The sequence below is a fragment of the Saccopteryx leptura genome, chromosome 3, assembly GCF_036850995.1.
Source record: "Saccopteryx leptura isolate mSacLep1 chromosome 3, mSacLep1_pri_phased_curated, whole genome shotgun sequence".
Lineage (NCBI taxonomy): Eukaryota > Metazoa > Chordata > Mammalia > Chiroptera > Emballonuridae > Saccopteryx > Saccopteryx leptura.
Genome location: NC_089505.1, coordinates 96756254 through 96779291, shown reverse-complemented (window position 1 = coordinate 96779291; position 23038 = coordinate 96756254). Strand labels below are relative to the sequence as shown.

The 23038-nt window shown below is 50.0% G+C and overlaps 1 protein-coding gene and 1 pseudogene across 2 annotated transcripts in view; both read left to right on the top strand.

The window, feature by feature from the left end:
• The window catches only part of CAPZB (capping actin protein of muscle Z-line subunit beta), a 135234-nt gene that overhangs the window by 76573 nt on the left and 35623 nt on the right, over window positions 1–23038 (top strand). For both annotated transcript variants that reach the window (XM_066375256.1, XM_066375255.1), the window contains exons 3-4: window positions 15307–15428; window positions 21977–22090. In XM_066375256.1, coding sequence (XP_066231353.1) covers window positions 15307–15428; window positions 21977–22090 — 236 coding nt within the window. The remainder of the gene's footprint in view (window positions 1–15306; window positions 15429–21976; window positions 22091–23038) is intronic.
• On the top strand, window positions 3891–4137 carry LOC136397536 (pancreatic progenitor cell differentiation and proliferation factor-like; annotated as a pseudogene).

The window sequence follows — 23038 nt, the reverse complement described above, 5'->3', positions numbered from 1 at the left end:
TAAGTTGGGAGTAGAGAGGTGTTTCAGGCGCTTTAGTCGCTCACCATTTCTTCCGCAGAGTGTTCATACCTGTTCCATTGACCTTCCTACTACTTGTAAACAGTGTGTTAGCAGAAGCCGCATCTCCAGGTAGTGTCACTCAACAGGTTGGCTTAAAGCACTTTCTGTTAATTGTGTACCATAACTTTGTATTACCAACGAAGAGCCTTATGGCTTTGAAGCACCTGTGGAGTAAGTAATGCTAAGTCATGTCTGCAGACCCCGTACAGTGGTCACATTGTTGATACTGTGTAATATTAGTTAACGGTCCCCAGAGTGTGGCAGGTGATGTGTACTCACGAAGGTGTGTTTGAGCCCTTCCTGGGGCTGGGGCCTGAGCTGCAGCGCTGGTCAGGGTGCCAAGTCAGGTAGTGTTTGTGTCTTGAAAGAGCTCCTGGTCACGGGGAAGCCAGATACCAGGTGGCTATAATACCAGGGTTCTAGCGGAGAGAAGTACAGCACCATGTGGAAGCACCAGGGAGGCACACCACGCCCAGCCTGGTGAGTGGGCTTCGGGGATAGCGGCTTGGGGTAGGTGAAGCCTGAGACACACCCCCTGATGGGGTGATAGGAAGGGAGTTAGCTGGGCAAAGACAGGGTAGCAGCAGTGCATTTCTGTCCAGATCACAGCCTGCTTTGGGCGTTGGTTCAGGCCTCATGGGGCCCTTGCCAAGAAGCAGGTGCTGGGCACACACTCCAGTTTGCTGAAGATCAGCTGTTTGTTGCCAGTCAGACTTTCTAGATGGATAAAGGAAGGGACAGAGATCAATTGATTATCTGTGAATTTAAAATCAGAGCTAGGAAATGTGCCTTTTTCCTAGATTACTCCATGTGCCTGCCTGCCTCGTAAAAGCCCACATCAGTCCTTTCCCGGGAAGCCATGCCTGCTGGCTCTGTGGAGACCATGTGCTTTACGAGCAGCCAGTGCCACCTGCCTTATCATCCAGGCACTCTGTCTAGCCCCAGCGCCTCTGCCACAGCTCTGGTTGCTGACAGCTTCTGCTCCCAAGGAATCCCAAGTAAACTCCTGACTTTCCATTTTTCCTGAAGGCTTTGCTTTTGTTGGAGGAGAGGGCTGCAGGGTCTTTGCCTGACCTCTGTTACCCTTAGAAAGAACTTAAATTTGGCAACTCTTTCTGTAAGTGCTAGGGAACCCAAGGGACCCTCCAAAGTCAAGTTAAATCTCCTGTTTAAAAAGATTGTGCCCCGAGGCTGCACTGAACTCTGGTGCCCTAAAAGAAGAGCATCCCCACGGGTGCCGCTGTTTGCGTAAAAGCACTGCTTGCTTCTGCTTCCGCTATTTGGGAGTCAGATAGGTAAGTGTTCCTTTGGGATGGAGCAGGGAAGTATCATTTTTCTCTCTCAGTACAGGTCACCTGCCCATTACGCTGGGTATTTCTCTTGGAAACTGCTGAAAGTGCCATGTAACATGTAAACAAAAAATACAGCCCCTCGGTTTGAGGCAGTGTTTTGTTTTCTCCCCGAATTCTGTTTCTGCCCTAAAACCCCTGACAGAAGAGCTTCCCTGCGTGCCATCTATAAGACCCTGAGAAGGGAGAAGTGTCCATCCTGTCTTCTCTCAGGCCAGGTGGTCCTCTTCTGTCGCTGTAAGTGATCCCAGGTCTTGGAAAAGGTGGCAAGGGAAGAGGCCACGTGCTTGATTAGTTCTTAGTGAGAGCAGAATTCAGACCTGTTGATTACCCATTGGTACCCACATTCCTTCCATTCTTGAGGCCCTGGGGAGATTCGCTGATGCTCGTGGGCTCTGTAGGTCTCTCCCTCATTACAGGGCCTCCAAGCTGCATGCACAACGCTTCTGCCTCCAACCTCTGCCCTTTTGTGTTTGTGTTTAAGATTCCTTCTTCCAAAAGGCTTGCCACTTGGCAAGTCTCCTTGAAAGCCCCCACTTTGGTTTGGGGAAGCTTTTTTCCCCTTTTCAGTTTTTATTGTGCCAAGAAATTTAAGTTCTTTGGGACCATTTGTGCAAGTGCTCTTTGGTCATTTCCTTGTTATCCTTGATGTATCTCGGCACAGCACCGGGAGATGGTAGTGGGTGCTTCCGGTGTCTGTGCTGTTGCAGTTCCTAGAAGTAGGTGAACAGCTAGAGGATCGTTTGGGTTTCCCTCTGGGCAAAATGAGCAAAAGAGCTCCCTCCTCCCATGGTTCTGTTCAGTGGGAAGGAGTGCTGCAAGGTCAAGGAGTGTGTTAAAGGAATCTGACCTTGGCAAGGGTCAGAGTGCTCTAGCAGAAGGCTAAGTTCTGCAGAGATGAAGGAGATACTTGGTTCTTGTCCACTGGAGCTGGCAGGCATAATTCATCTGAAATGCACGAAGACTCCCTTCCTTGGCTGTGCTCTGATTGAATTTTCTAGTAGGAGGTCCATTTGGATCCTGCCTTTCAGGAGCTGTATGGCATCCTTTAGCTGGTGGACCCCATGAAAGCTTGGAGGTCTCAAGACTATCTCTCTAAGTTAGGTCCTGTGTTCTGGTTGATGAGAAGTATGAGACATCCGAGTGAGTTGGAGAGAGTCCACTTCCCCGGACCGGAAGAGGCAGGAGGCATTTCCTTTCCCAGAGCTGTCGGGGAGCCTAGTGCAGGTGCACAGGCACTGGCTCTGGGTGACGGATTAGGCCTGGGTCACCCCCTTAGAACACATCTGGTTGGGGAAAACATTAAAGACACTAGAAGAGAGTGTGGTATGCCTGGCATGCTCTCCCGGACACTTGAGATAGGCCAGGAATACGGACTGGGACATAGAGGGGCCTGTGAGGCCTGCTGGGTTTTCCAGGCAAGACCGTGTCTGGCAGGACCTGGGGTTTCTGATGCCTGTCCATCAGCAACCACTTTAAAAGCTGACCGCATGCTCACCACCAGGGAGGAGCTCTCAGGTAAATGAAGGGGGCGCTGAAGTTGACAGTCTGTGCCATGGGTAGCCAGAAGGACTGGGCTTCCCTTCTGTGAATAGAACTGGGGGGTGGGGAGGCTGTGGGGCAGGAGATCACTCTTGGAAAAGAGAAACGGTAATTTATGTTCTTTATATAAATAAAGAAATTTCCTAAGAATTTTGAACATAGAAATCGGGAGAAGCTTACGCGGCGGGCATGGCAGCTCTGTTCTCATGATGTGGGTAGTTTGTTGTGGTGTCTGTGTCCTAGGCTTTGCGCTGTCGAGGCAGGGCCGGTCTGGGTCAGTTTTGGATCTCATAGTGCCTCACTCAGTACACATTTCATTTTCTTTTGTTTTCAGAAGAACATCACAAACTTTTTTTGTGTGTGTGTGACAGAGAGAGGGACAGATAGGGACAGACAGGAAGGGAGAGAGATGAGAAGAAGCATCAATTATTCGTTGTGGCACCTTAGTTGTTCATTGATTGCTCTCTCATATGTGCCTTGACCGGGGCGGGGGGGCTACAGCAGACCGAGGGACCCCTTGCTCGTGCCAGTGACCTTGGGTCTGGTGAGCCTTGCTCAAACCAGATGTGCCCGCGTTCAAGCTAGTGAACTCGGGATCTTGAACCTGGGTCCTTCATGTCTCAGTCCGACGATGCTCTATCCACTGTGCCACCACCTGGTCAGGCAGAACATCACAAACTTTATTAGCTTGGAAAGCTGTTCCCTGGCTGGTTATAATAACAATGATAATAATAAAGTCCTTTTTTAAAAGATTACAGTTTGCATTCAACATTATTCTGTGCATGCACAACCCCAATGCTTCTTGGTCATAGATTCGCCTCCTGTGGTCTCCTCTGCAAATGGGCTCTATGGCCTAGCGCTAGTTCCTACCACCTGTGATGACACAACTAGGTCCTCAAGGGGTCACTGCCGCAGTTCCACCAGTCCACGAGCAGGAGCATGGGAGCCATCCCCTCCAGCGGCTTGCTTGCAGCCACCCACGACTGCTACCACTGGCTCTGCCTGGGTTCCACTCCCAATAACATCTCCTGTGGAAGTGCTGAGACCCTGGGGAAGCCGTCCCTCACCACCCTGGTCTTCCCAGGCCCATCTGGGTCACTGGGTCACTGGTTCACTCTCCTGTTCTTGGCCACAGTGTTGGAGTCTCCAGAGCACTTGGAATCTCCCCAGGCCTCCAGCAGCGTGACCTGGCTCAGGAAGCCACCAGACTTCCAGAGGTGCTAGGCCCCTCTGAGCCCCTCCCTGTCCTCCCCCCTCCCCCCACTAGGCAACAGAAGCAGTTCTGTCAAAATAGCAACGCACCAAAAAGAAACTGGAGAGAGCCCCACTCTTTACTACCCGAGCCACACGCAAGCCTTCCTGATACCCTGTAACTGTGTTCCTTACACCAAGTGGAAAATAAATGATAAGGAGTCAGCAAAAAAACAGCAACAGAAATACACTATTTTGTATTAGTTTCAAGCGCACAACACAGCAGATAGACATTCATGTAGGTTACAAAGTGTTCCCTCGGGTAATTCAGGTGCCCACCTGGCACCATAGCTAGGTAGCACACTATTATTGACTCCCTTGCCTATGCGCTTGCTCCCTTACAGCCCCACGCCTGTTCCGTAACCACTGATCAGGGCTTCACCCCGTCCCCTTCTCACCCCGCTCCTCAGCATCCTCCTCTTCGCTCCATTGTACCAGAGCTTGCCCGTCTTCGCCATAGGCACGTAGGTGTTTTGTTTGTGTCCCCCTCTCTCCTCTTAGACTTAGAGCTCTTTGGGGATGGGACACTCTTTTTAAACCCCCGTACTAGGCAGATTTTATCTGGACCCACAATTTTGAGTTTGTTTCCCAATGAGCCCAAGTGGAGGAACAGATGTGCTCTTGGTACTGAAAGACCCAGACTACCAAAGGCCACGTCAGTTGTTCCTGGTTAGAGCTGACTGCTTCCTCGGTAGGAAGAACTTCGGATTTTTCTCTGTCAATGCATGGCCATTTTCACTGGTGACTCAGTGAAATTAAAACAAAACCTGATGAGACATCTGTTCAATGGAAGGAATTCAGTGTGGAACTTTGTGCCTGCCAGCCAGGATGATTTCTATGCTAAGGACGGGGGGATAAAAGCCACTGTCTTGTTCTTGGTACACCTCATGTAATGTGGCGAATAGCACTGGCTCCATCCCCACTCAGACCCAGACGGCACCGACACCACCACTTGAAAAGAACCAGCGGCATCACTGGAATTTGGGTAGACTGCTGGGCTGTTCAGAAGTTTGTGGTCTTGAGAGTTTAGGGAGAGAATGTGGTGGAAGGAGCCAGGACTCTGGTTTCTGACTCAGTGGCTGTGTGGCTCTTTCTGACCCTCTGCTGCTGCTTCACAAGGTCATTGGCCTCCAAGGGTGGCTCTCAGGACCCCTGGGGTGAGGTGTACGCAGTCTGGCATGAACCTACTGGTCCTGAAGCCTCAGAAGTGGTGGGGAAATTGCTTTGTCCACAGACACTCTGGAAACCTCCTTGCTCGTCGTGGGATCTGAGAACACCCCCTTGTACTTCAGGGTGTCTTGTGGGCTTTTAGAATCCAAAGTGCTTTCTGAGTTGCTGTCATCCACATCTGGCCTGGCTTTGTGACTCCTTGTCACGTTTCATCATGGTATCTTTTTACTGCCAACTGAATGCACGTGATTTCCCTGGAGTGTCCCTTCCGCTGTAGCACATGGAGAATAAACCCTTCCGGATGAGTGAGAAGAGCAGTTGTTTCTGAATCCCCTCTTGTCAGATTCCCCTCCCAGAATCTTACTGTGTGTTTCTAGGGTAGTAGTCCAGTCTTAGCTGTAAGGAAGGTTTAACCATGGTTTCACACACGTGTTATAAAGCCTGAGGCCGGGCCTCCCACTGAGCACCCAGTGATGAAATGGACCGATTTTCCATTACCGGCGGTTTTTAGGAGAAACGTTCACACTGACCTAATCATGCAAACCCCACTTTTGCCAAGTGCTTCCCTCTGCCATCATTTAGCTGATGATTCTTTCAGCTGAAATGTTTTTGTCTCTGGGTTACTTGCCAGGCAACACACTAGAGAGGACCTGGTCGGCTGAGTGGTTGAGAGGTCCTGCTCTGGGGGTTATGTGGGCTTCATTGCATCTGAAAGTAGTATCTTAGCCAAAAGACTGTTATAAGTGAACTCTTCTTGTGTATTTTTTTTTCTTAAGTGCAAAGTGGGGAGGCAGACAGACAGACTCCTGCCTGCGCTGGACCAGGATCCACCTGGCATGCCCACTAGGGGGCGATGCTCTGCCCATCTAGTCTATTGCTCCGTTGCAACCAGAGCCATTCTAGCACCTGAGGCAGAGGCCATGGAGCCATCCCCAGCGCCAGGGCCAACTTTGCTCCCATGGAACCTTGGCTGCAGGAGGGGAAGGGAGAGGGGGAAGGGTTGAGAAACAGATGGGTGCTTCTCTTGTGTGCCCTGGCCAGGAATCGAACCTTGGACTTCCACACACTGGGCCGACCTTCTATCGCTGAGCCAACCTGCCAGAGCCTCTTCTTGTGTATTTTTACCTGGTCTTTTCCCCCCAAAAGATTTGAGGAAGCAGCCCCGCCAGTCCACAGTTCCACCTGTCGGAGAGACACTGGTGAGCATTTGGGGAACTGGCTTCCCTCTGGACAGACAAGGGGCTTCAACAGACAGAACTCAGCCTGAGTGACCCTGCTCGTCCCAGTTTGACATGCTTCCACCCACACTTGGGAGGCCCGGCCCACACTCTGGAGGCCCCAGCCACACTAGGCACAAGGTGGTCCAGGCAGGTCACCCCTGAGGAAAGACACCCATCTCAGATCTGTATGGAGCTGTAGGAGCTTAGGTGAGAGGGAGATGCCTCCTTTGATGTGACTGGGAATGAGTGGAAGAGGCAGCCTGGATGTTCCTGGTGGAGAGGCTGTCCAGGCTGTTGGGTGGAGAGGCAGGGGTGAGACAGACTGCAGTGGGGGTGGGGTGAGCCAGTCTGTGAGCCTCCCTGCCTGCTGCCGTTAGGCAGGGACAATTTTTGCCCTGGATGTGGCAGCTTCTAATACCGGCTTGGTGGCTACATGCAGTTCTTAGCACCCAGTCCAAGATAGCATATTCAGTGTACTACTACCTCTGGCTTCTTGAAGTTGCTCGGGTGTGCTGTGTCTATCCCTCAGGGACCAGTTCTTAATTCAGAGGAGCAGGCGATTTAGATGCTGCTGTCTCTCTGTAGACAGAGGTGATGAGCTCTGCTCCTGGCCAGGAAATGGTTGGTTTAATTAGGTTCCCGGTGCTGGTTCATCCCTTCAAGGAAGCCTAAGGTTACAGTTGGACAATGGGAGCCTGTGTGTTCCCGTGGTGGACTCCCACATGGTGATTTTAATTTCTCCTTCCAGTCCTTCTTCTCTTTGTTCCGCCCCTTCCTTTAGGAAGCCCCTGGCCTCTGATTCCAGGCTGCAGGTTTCCAAAGGCAGAGCTGCAGTCTCGAGTATGAATGCCTGAAACCCAGCCCTGGAAGTCTGCCTTTGTTGATTATCTCTCGGTGGTTTGGGGCACTTGCTGAAGAAAGAGGGAGAGGAAGGGGGCTTATTGTTTCTTGAGAAAGCTCTTTGTTGTTATTTACATGGGAAAAGTTGATTTTTAAGTAGAGGAAAATGTTTGTTGGTTAAAAATGATTTCCTATGTTGGCCTGCTTTCTTTGTGTTAGCCCCAGTGACTCTTAATGCCAGCATCTGAAATCTCAGGTGTGCTGTTCACTTGTTTTAATGTTTCCGAAATTGGGAAGTTGCTTCTTACACTTCACATGCACATTAATGATGTTCTCATTAGTGGTTATTTTCAGTCTTCATATGAAGAATACAGCTTGTACTTAAAGAATATGATTCTCAGAATTGATTATTAGAATAGAAGCTGGGTCTCATACATTATGACACTCCTGGCATGTACATTCATAATAAACACTATATGTTTTCTTCTGTCAAAAAGAAAGAGGGTGTAGGGGCTGGATCTGAAATGGGGCGTCAGGTCCCCTTGTGTGTTGTTGAGCATGGAGTCCTGATTAGCCTTTGGTCCAGTGGGGTCAAAATGCCCGTTTCTCGCCGGCTGTGTGCCGGATGGTGTCTGTAGGGTCCCTGCCTGCAGTCCCTGAGTGGTCTCAGTACAGCCACTCCCCAGCACCAGTCCCTGTGTCTGCCCTGGCCGGGGACCTGGGAAGAGAGGCTTTGGTCCGTGCAGACATGGAGTTCACCCCCACTGGCTTTTCATCTCACCCCTTTCCTCTGAGCCCAACTGGGCGGGGGGAGCTTTGTGTACCGGGTGGGTCCCGACTTTGCAAGAGCTGAGTCAGAGTTTTGAGTTTAGATTCCAGTATCCGTCCACCCCTCAGGAACCTTGCTGACCAACCAGGTCCAGGGGTCATGCAGGGCATCAGCCTCACTTAGAGCGAGGTGCTCAATGACATTAGCTTGTATGGCTTTCATCCTGTGGTGACATGTTTTGATGCCTCTTGGAGTGGCTCCTTGTTTTTTGTCTGTGATGGTTGGAACATGCTTTGTGAGAGTAGGGCCGCATGTGTCCATCTCATCTGCCGCTGAATCCGTGGCACCTAACACGTGCCTGGCGTGGGCACTCAACATTTATTGAGTGGAATGAATGTCTCTTGGAGGCTGGGGTTGTAGCTCCCATTTCTGACATTTAGGAAGTTTACACTCAGCCAGGAAGTGGCTGGCCAAGGATTTGAATGCATGTTTAATTTCAAGGTTGGTGTTTTCCAGAATGCCACACTGTATAGATGGTTTCTGACACTAGCGTATGTGTCACTATAAACACTATTTTTCTTTTTTTATTGGGGAAAAAAAAGGGCAAAAAGTTTTGGGCCTCAGAAAAAATGAAAGGATCACGTTGTAAGCAGAGACCTCTGCTGGCCACGGGGAGGGAGCTCCAGCACCCTGATCATTCGCAGGCTCCCGGGAGTGGGCTGTTGTGTTGCTGGGGGAATGGGGCCTGCAGGACTCTGCCCTGCCGTGATTTCACCAACATTACTCATCTGAGTGTGTGACCCTGTGCAGGGTCTGGTTTTGATTCTTATCTTTCTGGTGACAGGCTCTCAGCCAGCGGGCAGATCAAAAGATGGAATTTGTTCATTTGGTCATTTTTTACCAAACTGAAGTGTACAGGGTGCACTTCTCAAAGACGGGCGCCGTGGATGAGATTATCCGTGGAGTTGAACTGGTCTGGCTTTTGCGCTTTTTTTAAGGGTTCATCTCAAGTTTCCTTTTCTGGTTGAACAATTTTTTTCAACATTAATAACTAATGGAGAAGGGAAGAGGCAAAGTAGAACCATATGGCGGCACAAACACAAGCCTCACTTGTGGCCGGAAACGTCTGATTTGTATCTCTTTTCATGTGATCAGCTGTTGAGTTAGATAGTAGAAAAGTATTCAGTTTGGGGCAACAGCAAGATATGATTTTTTTTTTAAACGTAGCTGTACTGTGTCTCACATGTTCTTTCGCAGACATTGGCTAGTAGTAGCTCTGTGACTGTGGACGAGTTATTTCTCTAAGGCCCTGTTTCCCCCTTCTTTAAAATAGGAATGGTAACCGGATATATGTGTAGGGCTGTTTTGAGGACTGAAGGAGGGGGGCAGGTAGAGTTTATGGTACCACAGTGCCTGACATGCACTGCCTGCCGGCTGTTGGCTATTACGTCCTCCACATCTTTGTCCTCGTTGTTATTAAGGTGTCACTTGAGGCAGTTGCTTATGCACCTTAATCTCTTTCTTACTTCTGGGATTTTCCCCTCCCTGCCCAAGTTCACTTTGTTCGCCTTTCCCTCTATCTCTCCAGTGGCTCTGTGGGCACTGGTGAGCTGGGTGAGGGTCTCAGTGATGGAAGGAATGGTAGGTCCTGCTCCCCGTGATGTTGCGGCAGTGGAGGAGTTGAAGGAGCCCAGAACCCCACCACCAGACCCCCAACAACGGAAACACTGTCCTGGCCAGTGCAGGGTCGTTTATTATTCCATGTCACTGGAATTAAGTTTAAATTCCCCCAACAGCCTGGATTGGTCTGACACTGTTGGTGTTACCTGAGCACTCCTTGCAGAGGTTGTTAGGCAGTTCAGATGAGCAGCTTGGACAGAATCCATTTGCCCCGGGGTGTTGGCACCACACTAGAGGCCCTCCTTGGCTTGGGAGGCAGCAGAGTCAAAATACATGCACCCTAGAGTGAACTCTCGGCTTTGTTTGGACTTGTCCTTTTAAATTGCTCTGCAAAGTCATGATCCGTGAGACTCGATGTGATTTCTTCCACTGTTCTAAACATTTGACATGACCAGGGGGTGTTGGTAGGGTTAGGAATGAGTGTAGGGAGGGGTTATCCAATAATTGACTAGACTAGAGGTAAACGGCCTTTATTCTGAGCCTGTAGTGTGACTTCAGATCACAAGATTAATGGCCACTTCTTCAGAAGTCTGCAGACATTCTGGAGCACCCACCTCGGTGTGCGTGTCTCTGGGCTGGGTCCAGGGGACCGGTCTCTGCCTCTGTAGAGGGTGTTAAATAGTGAGGAAGGAATAGGGTGACAGCTGATGACAGTAGTAAAACAGCCATCCCCAAAGCATTTGGGGTTCAGTTGGCATCACTGTTATTGCTGGAATTCCAAAGAATGTGACAGCTTGGTAAAGAAATGAGAGGCTGGTAGGATTTGAGAGAGGAGTGGGGACAGCTAGGGTGCTAGGTTTAGCAGATAAAATGTTTCCTGTAACATTTGAGACATACACTAATAGTTCCTCACTCTGTTTCTGAAGTTAAAATTTAACCAGCCAGTCCATTATTTTACCCATCAACACTGAATAGTTAGAGGATTTTCAGTGGAAGAACGTGTGTGCCACGTATGTTCAGGGAGCAGGGCGTAGGGCGGTGTGGTTATCCAAGAGGGTTTAAGCAGAAGTGGAGGGTGAGATAGGATGGGAGTGAGATCCAGGTCATGATGAATGCACCCTTGGGCAGCTGCTCTGGCGTACAAATCTCTCAGCATACTGTATAGTCTATACTTTGTGTTTCGCATGATGACAATAAGAGTATTTCTCCAGAGCATTTTACCTTTGATCAAAGAAACAGGACTGGTGGAGGGAAATAGAATACAAAAATACTGCCCACCTTCAGAATTTATCCAAAAGGAGAAAATTGTACCTGGTTGGATGAAGAATCAGCAGCCATATCATACTCCAGGTGGTTTGCATGGTACGGCAAATCACATGCCATTTGTGAATTCTACGCAGTTTTCTGGTGCACTGCCATAATTTTTTGAGCGCCAGTTTAAATGTATGTTTTCTTTCTTTCCTTTCTTTTTTTTTTTCAGGGACAGAGAGAGAGTCAGAGAGGGATAGACAGGGATAGACAGACAGGAACAGAGAGAGATGAGAAGCATCAATGATCAGTTTTTCGTTGCAACACCTTATTGTTCATTGATTGCTTTCTCATATGTGCCTTGACTGCAGGCCTTCAGCAGACCAAGTAACCCCTTGCTCAAGCCAGCAACCTTGGGTCCAAGCTGGTGAGCTTTGCTCAAACCAGATGAGCCCGCGCTCAAGCTGGCGACCTCGGGGTCTCGAACCTGGGTCCTCCGCATCCCAGTCCGATGCTCTATCCACTGTGCCACTGCCTGGTCAAGCTAGATGTATGTTTTTTGAAGTTGGTTAGTACCTGGCCATGAATTTAGAAAAATCCAGCCCTGGCCGGTTGGCTCAGCGGTAGAGCGTCGGCCTGGCGTGCGGGGGACCCGGGTTTGATTCCCGGCCAGGGCACATAGGGGAAGCGTCCATTTGCTTCTCCACCCCCACCCCCTCCTTCCTCTCTGTCTCTCTCTTCCCCTCCCGCAGCCAAGGCTCCATTGGAGCAGGGATGGCCGGGCGCTGGGGATTGGCTCCTTGGCCTCTGCCCCAGGCGCTAGAGTGGCTCTGGTCACGACAGAGCGATGCCCCAGAGGGGCAGAGCATCGCCCCCTGGTGGGCAGAGCGTTGCCCCTGGTGGGCGTGCCGGGTGGATCCCGGTCGGGCGCATGCGGGAGTCTGTCTGACTGTCTCTCCCTGTTTCCAGCTTCAGAAAAAAAAAAAAGAAAAAGAAAAAGAAAAAAAATCCAGTGGCAGATCTTCAAGAGTGGCAGGATCTAGGAGCTCAGGTGATATCTCAGGGGCTCCCCATCGCTCAGAAGCACAGGCAGGTGCTCTCCTTATGCCTGCTGTAGCCCAGAACCCTTCCAGCCACCCTGGCAGAGAGAAGGAAAGCCGAACATGTTGTAAAACTCCCCACTCCCTCTCATATATTGAGCACTTGCGGTGTGTCGAGCACTGCCGTAGGCACTGGGGATGTGACCACTACAAGATTGACTGTCTGGTAAAGTCCATTTGCTGATCCGATCCACTAGGACACTCAGAGCAGGCTGGATCCCATTTTATTTTTTTTCTTTGTGTGTGTGTATGAATGAGAGAGAGAGAAACAATGAGTGAGAGAGAGAGAAACAGAAAGGGAGAGAAATGAGAAGCACCAGCTCATAATTGTGGCACTTTAGTTGTTTATTGATTGCTTTTCATACATGCCTTGACCAGGGGGCTCCAGCCTAGCCAGTGATCCCTTGCTCAAACCAGCAACCATGGGATCATTTTGATGATCCCGTGCTCAAGCCGGATGAGCACGCACTCGAGCTGGCGACCTCAGGGTTTTGAACCTGGGACCTCAGCGTCCCAGGTTGACACTCTGTCCACTGTGCCACCACTGGTCAGGCTGGATCCCATTTTCTCTAGACCATAGACAAGAAATAGAGGGGGGAAAATACAATTTCAGTTAGTCTAAGTGCCAGGAAGAAATGTTTCAAGCACTTCTGATCCATGAATTAACCTCTTGGATAGGAGTGAAGTCACACTCATTTTATACCAAACACCATTATCTTACAAGCTTTTCTATGCTGGGGGACTTAGCTTCAAGCAACATGACAGGCGGAAAGAGGAAGCAGGTGGCTCCAGGCAGAACTGGAGTTAAGAAAAACTGGGTTCTCAGGGTCCCATTTATCAAGCCCTGAAGCAGTACAGTGAGTTCAGGTGTGATCTAGGCTGGTGTGGCCATCTAAGAATAACAGACAACAGATGATACTGAGTCCAAAATAGGGGAGCGGGGTATACCTGTGTCCGCTGCTAATATGCATGCTTCTCCTGTGCTGGGCGCTGTGCTGAATACTGATGCATTGGCTCATGTCATTCCCCAAATCACAGTAGGTTGGTTTTTATTGTCCCCACTTTACAGGTAAGAAAATCCCGTCTTCAGTCTTCGAGAAGTAAAACCACTTACTTATAAGGCCAGTTAGGTGTGGAACGGGGAAGTCTAACTTCAGAGAGCGTTCTTGCTTAGTCTTCACCATAGTCCAGGGTACATTGCGCCAAGAGTGTCAGAGTCCCAACCAGTTACTGTGGGTTCTAGATAAGAGCTGGGGCCCAGCAGCTAAACTAAGGCAGCAGCAGACAGAATGAAGAGTGACACTTAGGGAAAGGCCATGATGTGCTAGGCAGGCACATGGGTGTCCAGGGACGTTACCACTGGGCCAACAACAGGAAGTCACACCAGTTCCAGATCCCAGCTGCTTTGAGTGGAAGCTGTTAAAATCTTGCCTTGGCCAGGACTTTCTTCCAGGCCGCCCATAGCTGAGCGGGAGTGAGGCGGGAGGGAGTTGTTTGCCACCAAGAGTGTTCCTTGTTGTGCACTGTTTTCAACCAGAGTGACGTTCAGAAGAGTGACGTTCAACCAAAGTGACGTTCAGAAGAGGAGATTTCTATCTCTACTGCATGCTTCTTGTGTGGGCCTTGGGCACCCTAATGACTCTGGATCCTAATTCTCCTACCTGTAAAATGGGGATAATACTTAAAACTACTTCACAGGATGTGGGTGAGCTTAAAGTAGACAATGTGTCCTATAGAAGGCCTAGCCTCTGTACAGTACACAGCAGACCCTTGGAAATGGTGGGTGGGGGGGCTCAGTGTGATCAACACCAAAACTAACTTGTCTGGTGGAGAGGGATACACAGGCGGGAGTTGCATGGAGAAGGGATTCTGATAATAAGCAGGGTGTATCCAGGGATTAATGGTGTGTATATCTCTTGGGGGCTAGTGACATACTGCTCTGTGTATAAGAAATCTGCCATTTCACTGAGGCCAGAATTGATGTGAGCTTACACAGCATGGTGACCACCTCCTGGTTGTGCCAGATGGGGCCTTATGGACTGAGTTCTGAGGCACCCTAGAGGTCAGCAGAGGTACCCTGAGAAGCCCACGGAGGCTGAGTGGTCTCTGAGGTGGTGGCACTCTCTGTCCCTGCTTCTCTGTTGGTGGAAAGTGTCTTCTGGAGGAACACAAGAACTGCTGTCACTGTTGGCCCCTCTGCCGAGCTGCTCTTCTGGATGTCCTTGCCACGTGACTTGACTTTTCCAGTGGGAAGGGTCACTGGTGCAGTTGGCAGCCCCTTGCCTGGTAGATAGTAGATGGTATGGTGGGGCTTCCATAAACCCAGGCCCATGAAACGAGTAAGTCAGCACATTGAAAATACAGCATGAAAGTGACCTAAGCTTGAAGGAACCCATTTCTGTGTTCTGCCATCCCATCCTGGAATATTTTGGTGGAAATTGATGTTTGATTTGGGAGGAAAAGGCAAGTGGCCTGGTTACCAGCTGGGCCGTGTGTCATATTCAACAGCGTTTGACCTGAGATTGGGCCCTCCCCGTGGTGGCCCCCTAGCAGGTCGACCTGACACAAGCCCAGTGCAGCTCTAGGCTGTGAGAGAAGCTGGTGTGACCCTGTCTTTGCTGCAGGTAAGGTTGACTCTACCAGTCAGCCTGGTAATGCTTGGCCAGGGGCCTGGAAAGTATTGGAAACTCCACTGAGCATGGGAGCCTGTGGACATTCTCTGCCATGGACAGATTACTCTTCTCGGAGTTCTGTGGATTCCTGTGTATTTCAAATGTTTACCTTCTTCTCAGGACTTCAGCTTATACTTTGCCCACCAGAGACCAATACCAACCAAGCCTGTACATACTTACATGTACCAGACCACCCTGGCGGCCAGGTAATTAAAGCTGCATGCAGATTTGGAAGGAAGGCTGTGTTGGAAATCACGCTCCGCTGTAATTCAAGTACAGGTTTCTTTATAGAGGGACACAGTTGGTGTCAGACGCATGTGGGAAAGAAAAGAACAGGCCCATGATTCTGGCAGGGTACCAAGGGCCAGATGTTAAATATGCTGACCGTGATCTGGCTGCAGTTGCCATTAGCCAGCCTGGATCTGATGTGTTATTTTAACCCGTTTCTTTTTTTCTCTCTGCCAGGTCCCCAGTCTATGTGAAGATCTCCTGTCTTCTGTTGACCAGCCACTGAAAATCGCCAGAGACAAGGTGGTGGGAAAGGACTATCTTTTGTGTGACTACAACAGAGACGGGGACTCCTATAGGTGAGCTCCTGCCCCCGGAGTGCAGCCGGCGTGTCAGGCCGCACTCGGGCGGCCAGGACCGCCTGCAGCATCAGGATCGCTGAACTTGGACAGGCTGACAGCCTGTTGGCCTTGTTTACACCTGTCCTTCTGCTAGTCCTTCTTCCCTCTCTCCCTCCCATCTTCCATTCCTTCCTTCTTTCCTTTCATCCATTCGTCCTTCTATCCTGTTATGCAGTCGGCCAGTACATGTGTGGAGTGCCTCCAGGGAGTATGGAAGATTCCTCGTGAACAAAAGGCCTCTGCCCTGGTGGAGCATACAGTCTCCCGGGAGAGGGATGCTATCACAACACAGCATTATTAGGACGAACAGTTTCATTACGAAGGACAACATGCAGGGTGTGGATGTGAGGGTTGTGAGGGACGTGGGGGGGATCCTGAGTACAGGGAGGGCCAGTGTGGTTAAAGGATATTTGACCTTTGTGAGAGGGACATGCAACTCTCCTTTCTCTTTTCCATCATGACACTGAAATAGCTAAGCTGACTTCTCACCCTACCCTGGGCAATCACTGGTCTAGAACCAGAGGTACACCTAGCATCTGATGACTGTATGGCGTGATTCATACAGCCAGTGCAAAGCTTATGCAGGGTTTGAGGGGGACATAGAAGAAAGAGACCGTGGTTGAGTCCAGGAGGACTTCCTGAAGAGTTGATATCGGATCTAGGTTTTTAAGATATCTAGGGGTTATTCCTATTTTATTTATCTATCTATCTATCTATCTATCTATCTTTTTTTTTTTTAATTTTTCTGAAGTGAGAAGCAGGGAGGCAGAGAAAAAGACCCCCAAATGCGCCCTACTGGGATCCACTTGGCAAACCCACCAGGGGGCGATGCTCTGCCCATCTGGGGCTGGGAGCAACCCAAGTCATTCTAGTGCCTGAGGCAGAGGCCATGGAGCCATCCTCAGCGCCCGGGCCAACTTTGCTCCAATGGAGCCTTGGCTGCGGGAGGGGAAGAGAGAGAGAGAGGGAGAAAGGTGAGGGGGAAGGGTGGAGAAACAAATGGGCACTTCTCCTGTGTGTCCTGACCGGGAATCGAACCTGGGTTCAATTTTAAAAGATTAGGAGTCTAGGCCTGACCTGTGGTGGCGCAGTGGATAAAGCGTCTACCTGGAATGCTGAGGTTGCCGGTTCAAAACCCTGGGCTTGCCTGGTCAAGGCACATATGGGAGTTGATGTTTCCTGCTCCTCCCCCTGTTCTCTATCTCTCTCTCTCTCTCTCTCTCTCTCTCTCTCTCTCTCTCTCTCCCCCCTCTCTCTCTAATAAAAATGAATAAATAACATCTAAAAAAGTAAATTAAAAAATGTTTATCTAAAAAAAAAAAAAGATTAGGAGTCCCTAAACTAGTCTAGTATTTCTATGATGGATTGCTCCAGCCAGTGCCTTGGAGAATGGTGGAGGAAGGCAGTCGGCTTTAGGTTTAGTTGGAGCCCACAGAATCAGGGCTGAGTCTTGAAGCTTCAGCCTCGTGTTCTTTGTGGGGGTGTGGGGGGGTCATGGTCAGAAAAGTGGAGCAGGAAAAACTATCTGGGGTCAGCTGACCTGGGCCCCAAAGCAGCACTGCCCCTGTAGTGGTGAGGACTTTGACAAATTACTTGTTATCTCTGGTTTTTTGTTTTTTCCTATAGAAAATGGAAACCATAGCATTCACCCTTTCAACAACATACTGAATAACATCTCTGTAAGCTTGTTCTGTGTGTGCCAGGCGTTGTGCTAAGTTGTTGCCCTATATAGCTTATGTCCTAGAGGAGAAGCCAGAGAGTTAGCAAGTGTATAAATAATATAGACCGTGAGAAGTGAGTAAAGAAAATAGGAAGGACATAGGAGAGACAGAATGGATAGATAGGGGAGGCTCTTATGTTAGTGGTAATGTTTGAAATGAGGTTTAAGTGTGAGAAAGTTCCGTTTTGCACAGGCCTGGGTGTAGCAGCTTTGGGAGGTGCTGCACTGGTCAGCACCGAGCCCCGGGGAAGGCCAGAATAGGAGAATGCCGTGAGGGTAGGAGGTGAATCAGAGGCGTGGTAAGACAATCATGTGGGTCCTTGATGGCTAGGGTGACAGTAAAATGACAGGGTTATTGGAGGAATTTAAAGAACACAAACCAAGTGCTGAGTAGCACAGAACTTAGTGCAAATTGCAAAGAGTTAATGAATACTGACTTTTGAAGAGACTAGATAATTATTTTATAATCGTGTCCTTTTTTTTAGCTTCAAATGGAAGCTAGGTATTTCAGCCTAGTCCAGGCCAGACCAGAGACAAGTGGACATAGTGAATTATAGGCTCCTTTTCCAAGTAGAGCCAGCAGAGTGCAGGTGGATGGGGTACGAAGGGCAGTTGCAAGGCTTTGGGCCTGAGGAGCTTGAAGGAGGTGACGTCACTGTTGATTGAGGTGAGGAAGACTCTGGGAGTTACAGCATGGGGGCATTTCAAGCTCAAGATGCCCATTAGGTGAAAGTGGATATAGATGTTCAGTCGGCTATGGCTGGTCTGGCGGTCTGGGAGGAGAGGGAGGCGCAGGCGTGAGAGTGCCCAGCATGGAGTGGTGAGACAGCCCTGAGGTGGAGCAGGGTCAGCTGTGAGGACCAGTCACTATGTAGGTTGTGAGCATAGGTCCAAGCCCACTTCACAGTGGGAGCCTCCTCGGACACAGGTGGACCAGCCCTTCAATAGAGAGGCTTGTGAGGTGCTTAGTGGTCTGACAGACCGGGGATCACATCAGCAAAAAGCAGGCAAACCTCACCAGGCACAGGTTGAGGGAGGCTTCCTGGAGGAGGCGATCCTTGAGCTGAGTTTTGCTAAGTTACGGTCATCATGTTTTTTCACACTGGAAATCTCCAGCTTGCTGTGTCAGACAGCTTTTCCCCAGCAGCCTGCAGAGGGCTGGGATCACTTTCGCCTTCGTGCCCAGGCTGCGGCCCCGGGGACTGGGCCCTACCTCCCCTCCAGTTGCCCTCTGGCTCCCATTGCTGCTCTTCAGGCAATGCAGTGGGACCTAGGGGACCTCAGCCAAAGAGGAACCCGGGGTGTCAGGGCATAGGACTTTTCTTCCCCTTTTCCTCTTGATATACAATTCAAGGTCTTCTGATTTTCTCCATACATTTCCATCCTAACTGTTTGATCGTTTGCTTAAATAAGATCCTTATGGCGCGACCGTTGCCAGCAGCACTGTTTGAAACCTGTTAGCTGAAACAAAAAGCATTCTCTGAGGGAAATAAAAGGCTTGACTTTTGAAATCTAAGTGTTCCTGTCCATCTGTCTTTTTTCAAATGGCCTCCATATAAGCTCTTAAATGTGTTCTGAGTGCCCCCTCCTCTAAGGATATTCTGGGTAATGTTATGATTTTTCCCCCAGCTACAATTACCCCGGCTCCAGGACTAACAGCTTGAAATGCTGTCCTGTGTGAGCCAGGAGAAATGTGAGTTACAGGCTTCTTGAAAATTCCAGGCCCCCAGTCTGTGAGAGAGATGGGCTCTTGTGTCTAATCAGGTCGCCTTAAATGAGAGCCAGTTGGGGTAGGTCTTCCAGGTCTAGAGAAAGGCTGTGGCCGTTTAACTGGGGAAACAAAGGTCAGAGCTTGAGTGTACCGAGGAGATGCAGAGCTCACACAGGGGAAGGGGGTTTGGATTCTCTGTTTCAGATGGCTTTCCACTCCTGATGGCAGTGGAGGTACCAAGCCTAGTCCCAAGTAGGGGAGGCAGCGGCACTCTTCATCTGCATGTTTGCCTCTGGGTCTACGGAAAGGCCTCAGGAGGACAAGCAGGAAGTTGCTCCATCCGGTTGGTTTGCACGACCACCAGCAGACAGTGCAGTGTGCCTGTGGGTCCTTCCCACCACACCCTGTGCTGTAAGGCACCAGTCCTGACGGCACGCGCTCGGCGCTGGGTGCCCAGGCGTGAAGGCAGACAGCGCGGCTCCCTTCTCAAAGTTCTGCAGGCAAGGGCAAGAGAAGGGGAGGAATGTGGTAAGAATCAGCATCTATGTGTGAGTCGGGTTATAGGGAGTGGGGAGTGCTTACTTCTGCTTTGGGGGTGGGTGTACGAGAATTTATTCTTGAACACGCTTTTTAAACACCTCTTTAAAAAAGTTAAAAAAATTTTATTTATTGATCTTAGAGAGACAGACGGAAGAAACGTCAATCTGTTCCTGTATGTGTCTGGACCAGGGATCAAACTCGCAACCTTTGCGTATCAGGTTGATGCCCTAACTAACTGAGCTGTGTGGCTAGGGCTTGAACAATGCTTTTTTAAAATGAGCATGTGGTTGTGTCCCGGGCACTGTTTTAGGTATGAGCAAATTTTAGAGAATAGGGCAAAGGACTTGCCCTTTGTTGGAGCTTAGGTTCTACAGTTGGCTGGCTAAATTTAAATTAATTCGAATTAAATTAAAATTTCAGATCCTCAAGCTGCACTGGCCACAAGTACTCGGCAGCCACGTAAAGCTCTGGGCTGCCATTTTTGACGGCGCAGGTATACATTTCTGTTGTTGTAGAAAGTTCTGTGAGGCAGCATGGTTTTGAGGGGTGAACCAGACATGTCAGCCCACCCTTGGGAAGGGAGAGGTCTTCCCTACTTGCCGATGTCGGTGCCTGGTGGGGCACCCTTAACCAAGAAGAAAAATGTCGCGCACAGAATTTGTTAACTCTGGGATTCAGAAGACAATGATGGCCCTGGCCGGTTGGCTCAGCGGTAGAGCGTCGGCCTGGCGTGCGGGGGACCCGGGTTCTATTCCCGGCCAGGGCACATAGGAGAGGCACCCATTTGCTTCTCCACCCCCCCCCCTTCCTCTCTGTCTCTCTCTTCCCCTCCCGCAGCCGAGGCTCCATTGGAGCAAAGATGGCCCGGGCGCTGAGGATGGCTCCTTGGCCTCTGCCCCAGGCGCTAGAGTGGCTCTGGTCGCGGCAGAGCATCGCCCCTGGTGGGTGTGCCGGGTGGATCCCGGTCAGGCGCATGCGGGAGTCTGTATGACTGTCTCTCCCCGTTTCCAGCTTCAGAAAAATACAAAAACAAACAAACAGAAGACAATGATACTGTTTTTCCTTAACATCTATCCCAACTGAAAGGTTCTTTTTGAGCCCTCAGCGATGTGAGGTTTGCTGTCAGCCAGAGAAGCGGGAAGCAATGTGGGTTTCTTAAAGTAGACAGGCTGGGTGTGTATGCCCGAGGGGGTCGAGGGCTTTGTCCGAATTTCAAGTTGTCTTCTCCTTTCCGTTCCTCTCACCTTTTTAATCTGCTTTCCTTCTGTGACCCCCCCAGCCCTCTGAACTCCACCTGCAGGATTTAATGAGTGGATATTTCCCTTATATAACCCCCTTTCCAGTGATCAAAACCCCTCTCTGTGATCAAATGCTTTCCTGATGTGGCAAAAGACATTTCACAAAATGCGGCAAGTCTTGGAGTTGGCAGAGCAGAGACAGGTTCTCATTACTTAGCAGTCTTTGTATGTGTGTAGTCCTCGGGGCTGGGAAAGCTGTCCTCTGTCCACATGGGGAGCTTGACCAATCGGTTTTCTCGTGTGTCACCAGCATGCCCGTGGGACTGAGTCTCTTTCCCACTTCCATAACGATGGCTCTCTTCGTAATCCTTAATTGTGTTAGAAGGTCTTTGGAGTAAGTTTCTCCAGAGCTGCTAGCAGATCAGGGAGGAGAGGGGCATCTGTTGATCAATACAGTGGCGAAAACAAAGGAACATTAGAAAAAGGGGAAGGGCCCTGGCCGGTTGGCTCAGCGGTAGAGCGTTGGCCTGGCGTGCGGGGGACCCGGGTTCGATTCCCGGCCAGGGCACATAAGAGAAGCTCCCATTTGCTTCTCCACCCCCCCCCTTCCTCTCTGTCTCTCTCTTCCCCTCGCGCAGCCGAGGCTCCATTGGAGCAGGGATGGCCCGGGCGCTGGGGATGGCTCCTTGGCCTCTGCCCCAGGCGCTAGAGTGGCTCTGGTCGAGGCAGAGTGACGCCCCGGAGGGGTGGAGCATCGCCCCCTGGTGGGCAGAGCGTTGCCCCTGGTGGGCGTGCCGGGTGGATCCCGGTCGGGCGCATGCGGGAGTCTGTCGGACCGTCTCTCCCCGTTTCCAGCTTCAGAAAAATACAAAAAAAAAAAAAAAAAAAAGAAAGAAAGAAAAAGGGGAAGAAAGAAATCACATTTGTTGAACATTTGCTATGTGCCAGGCTCTTGTCTGGAAACTTGTGATGCATTTTCTCCTTTGCTCCCCACAACAGCCCTATGGGGAGCAGATAGGAGCCTCATTTTACAAAGACATCAAGCCACTTGCCGGAAGTACAGTTGGTGACTGGTGGGGGCACAGGGGTCATACCCAAGTCTCCCTGCTGCTGAGCCCTTTCTCAGCAAACCTCAGGAGAGCCAGGTTTGTTGCCAGGTCCTGGAAGAAAATCTTTGACATGGGTGGTGGCTTTTCTCTCAAATTTTAGGTAGCAGGGGCTTGGGCTCATGGATCACAGGCTATGTCTGTGTACCACAATGGGTACATGTTAGTTACTTCTCCTTCCTCCTTTCCAGGTCACCATGGAGTAACAAGTATGACCCTCCCTTGGAAGACGGGGCCATGCCTTCTGCTCGGCTGAGGAAGCTGGAGGTGGAAGCCAACAATGCCTTTGACCAGTACCGAGACCTGTGAGTTCCTTGCCCCCTGAGCACTTGAGTTCTCACGGTTTTGATAAGTAAATCACACATGAGAGAGGGGCCAGGCCAGTAAGCGTGCCTTGAACCCGTTACCCAGCTCGCTAGCTAATTAAAGTTCTCTGTACCCAGAACAGTCTTCTCATTGGGTCAGTCTGGAGATGACTTGGTGATAGAATGCTGTCATACGCAGATTTATCGTGCGTTGTTCCACGTCAAAGTTCCTAGTAACAGCAGGTACCATCGGAACAACACCTAGTGTTGTTCCAGCAGGTACCATTGAACACACTGACTATGCGTACGACATGGTGCAGGTATCTCTTATACGTCATCTCAAATTCTCACAAACATGACAGCTGTTAGCCCCATTTTTTATGAAATTATGGCTCAGACAAAGGTATTTGTCCAAAGCCAGAGACAGAACCAGGAACCAAACCCAAATCTTTCTCTCAAGGCCCCTCTGTTCTTTACTGTATTGCTTGTCTGACCCATTTCTTACCTGATGCTTGGGGTCTCTGCTTCCAGACCAGTCAACAGGACAAGTTGAGGTTCATAACACATTGGGAGCTGACGTTTTTTAATCAACAGAATGTCATTTAGATTAAGTTGTATACTGATAATATAGCAAAAATGTAAACTATGCAATACTACCTCAGTACAAATTCAGTCATCTAGGAGAGGGGTTGGCTAACTTTTCTATGAAGGGCCTGGTAATAAAAATTTTAAGCTTTGCAGCCAACATAAGTCCCTGATACTTCTCCCCTCCCCTCCACTCCCCTCCCCTTCCTCCTTCCTTTTTTGGTTTTACATTAACCTTTAAAGTGTAAAAACAACCTCTGGCGCTTAAGGAGGTAGAATTGGGCCCTCCATTTGCAGTTTGCCCGCCCTGCTCTAAATGATAGGCAAGAACAGGAAAATGAAACAAAGCATCAGGACAGCTGC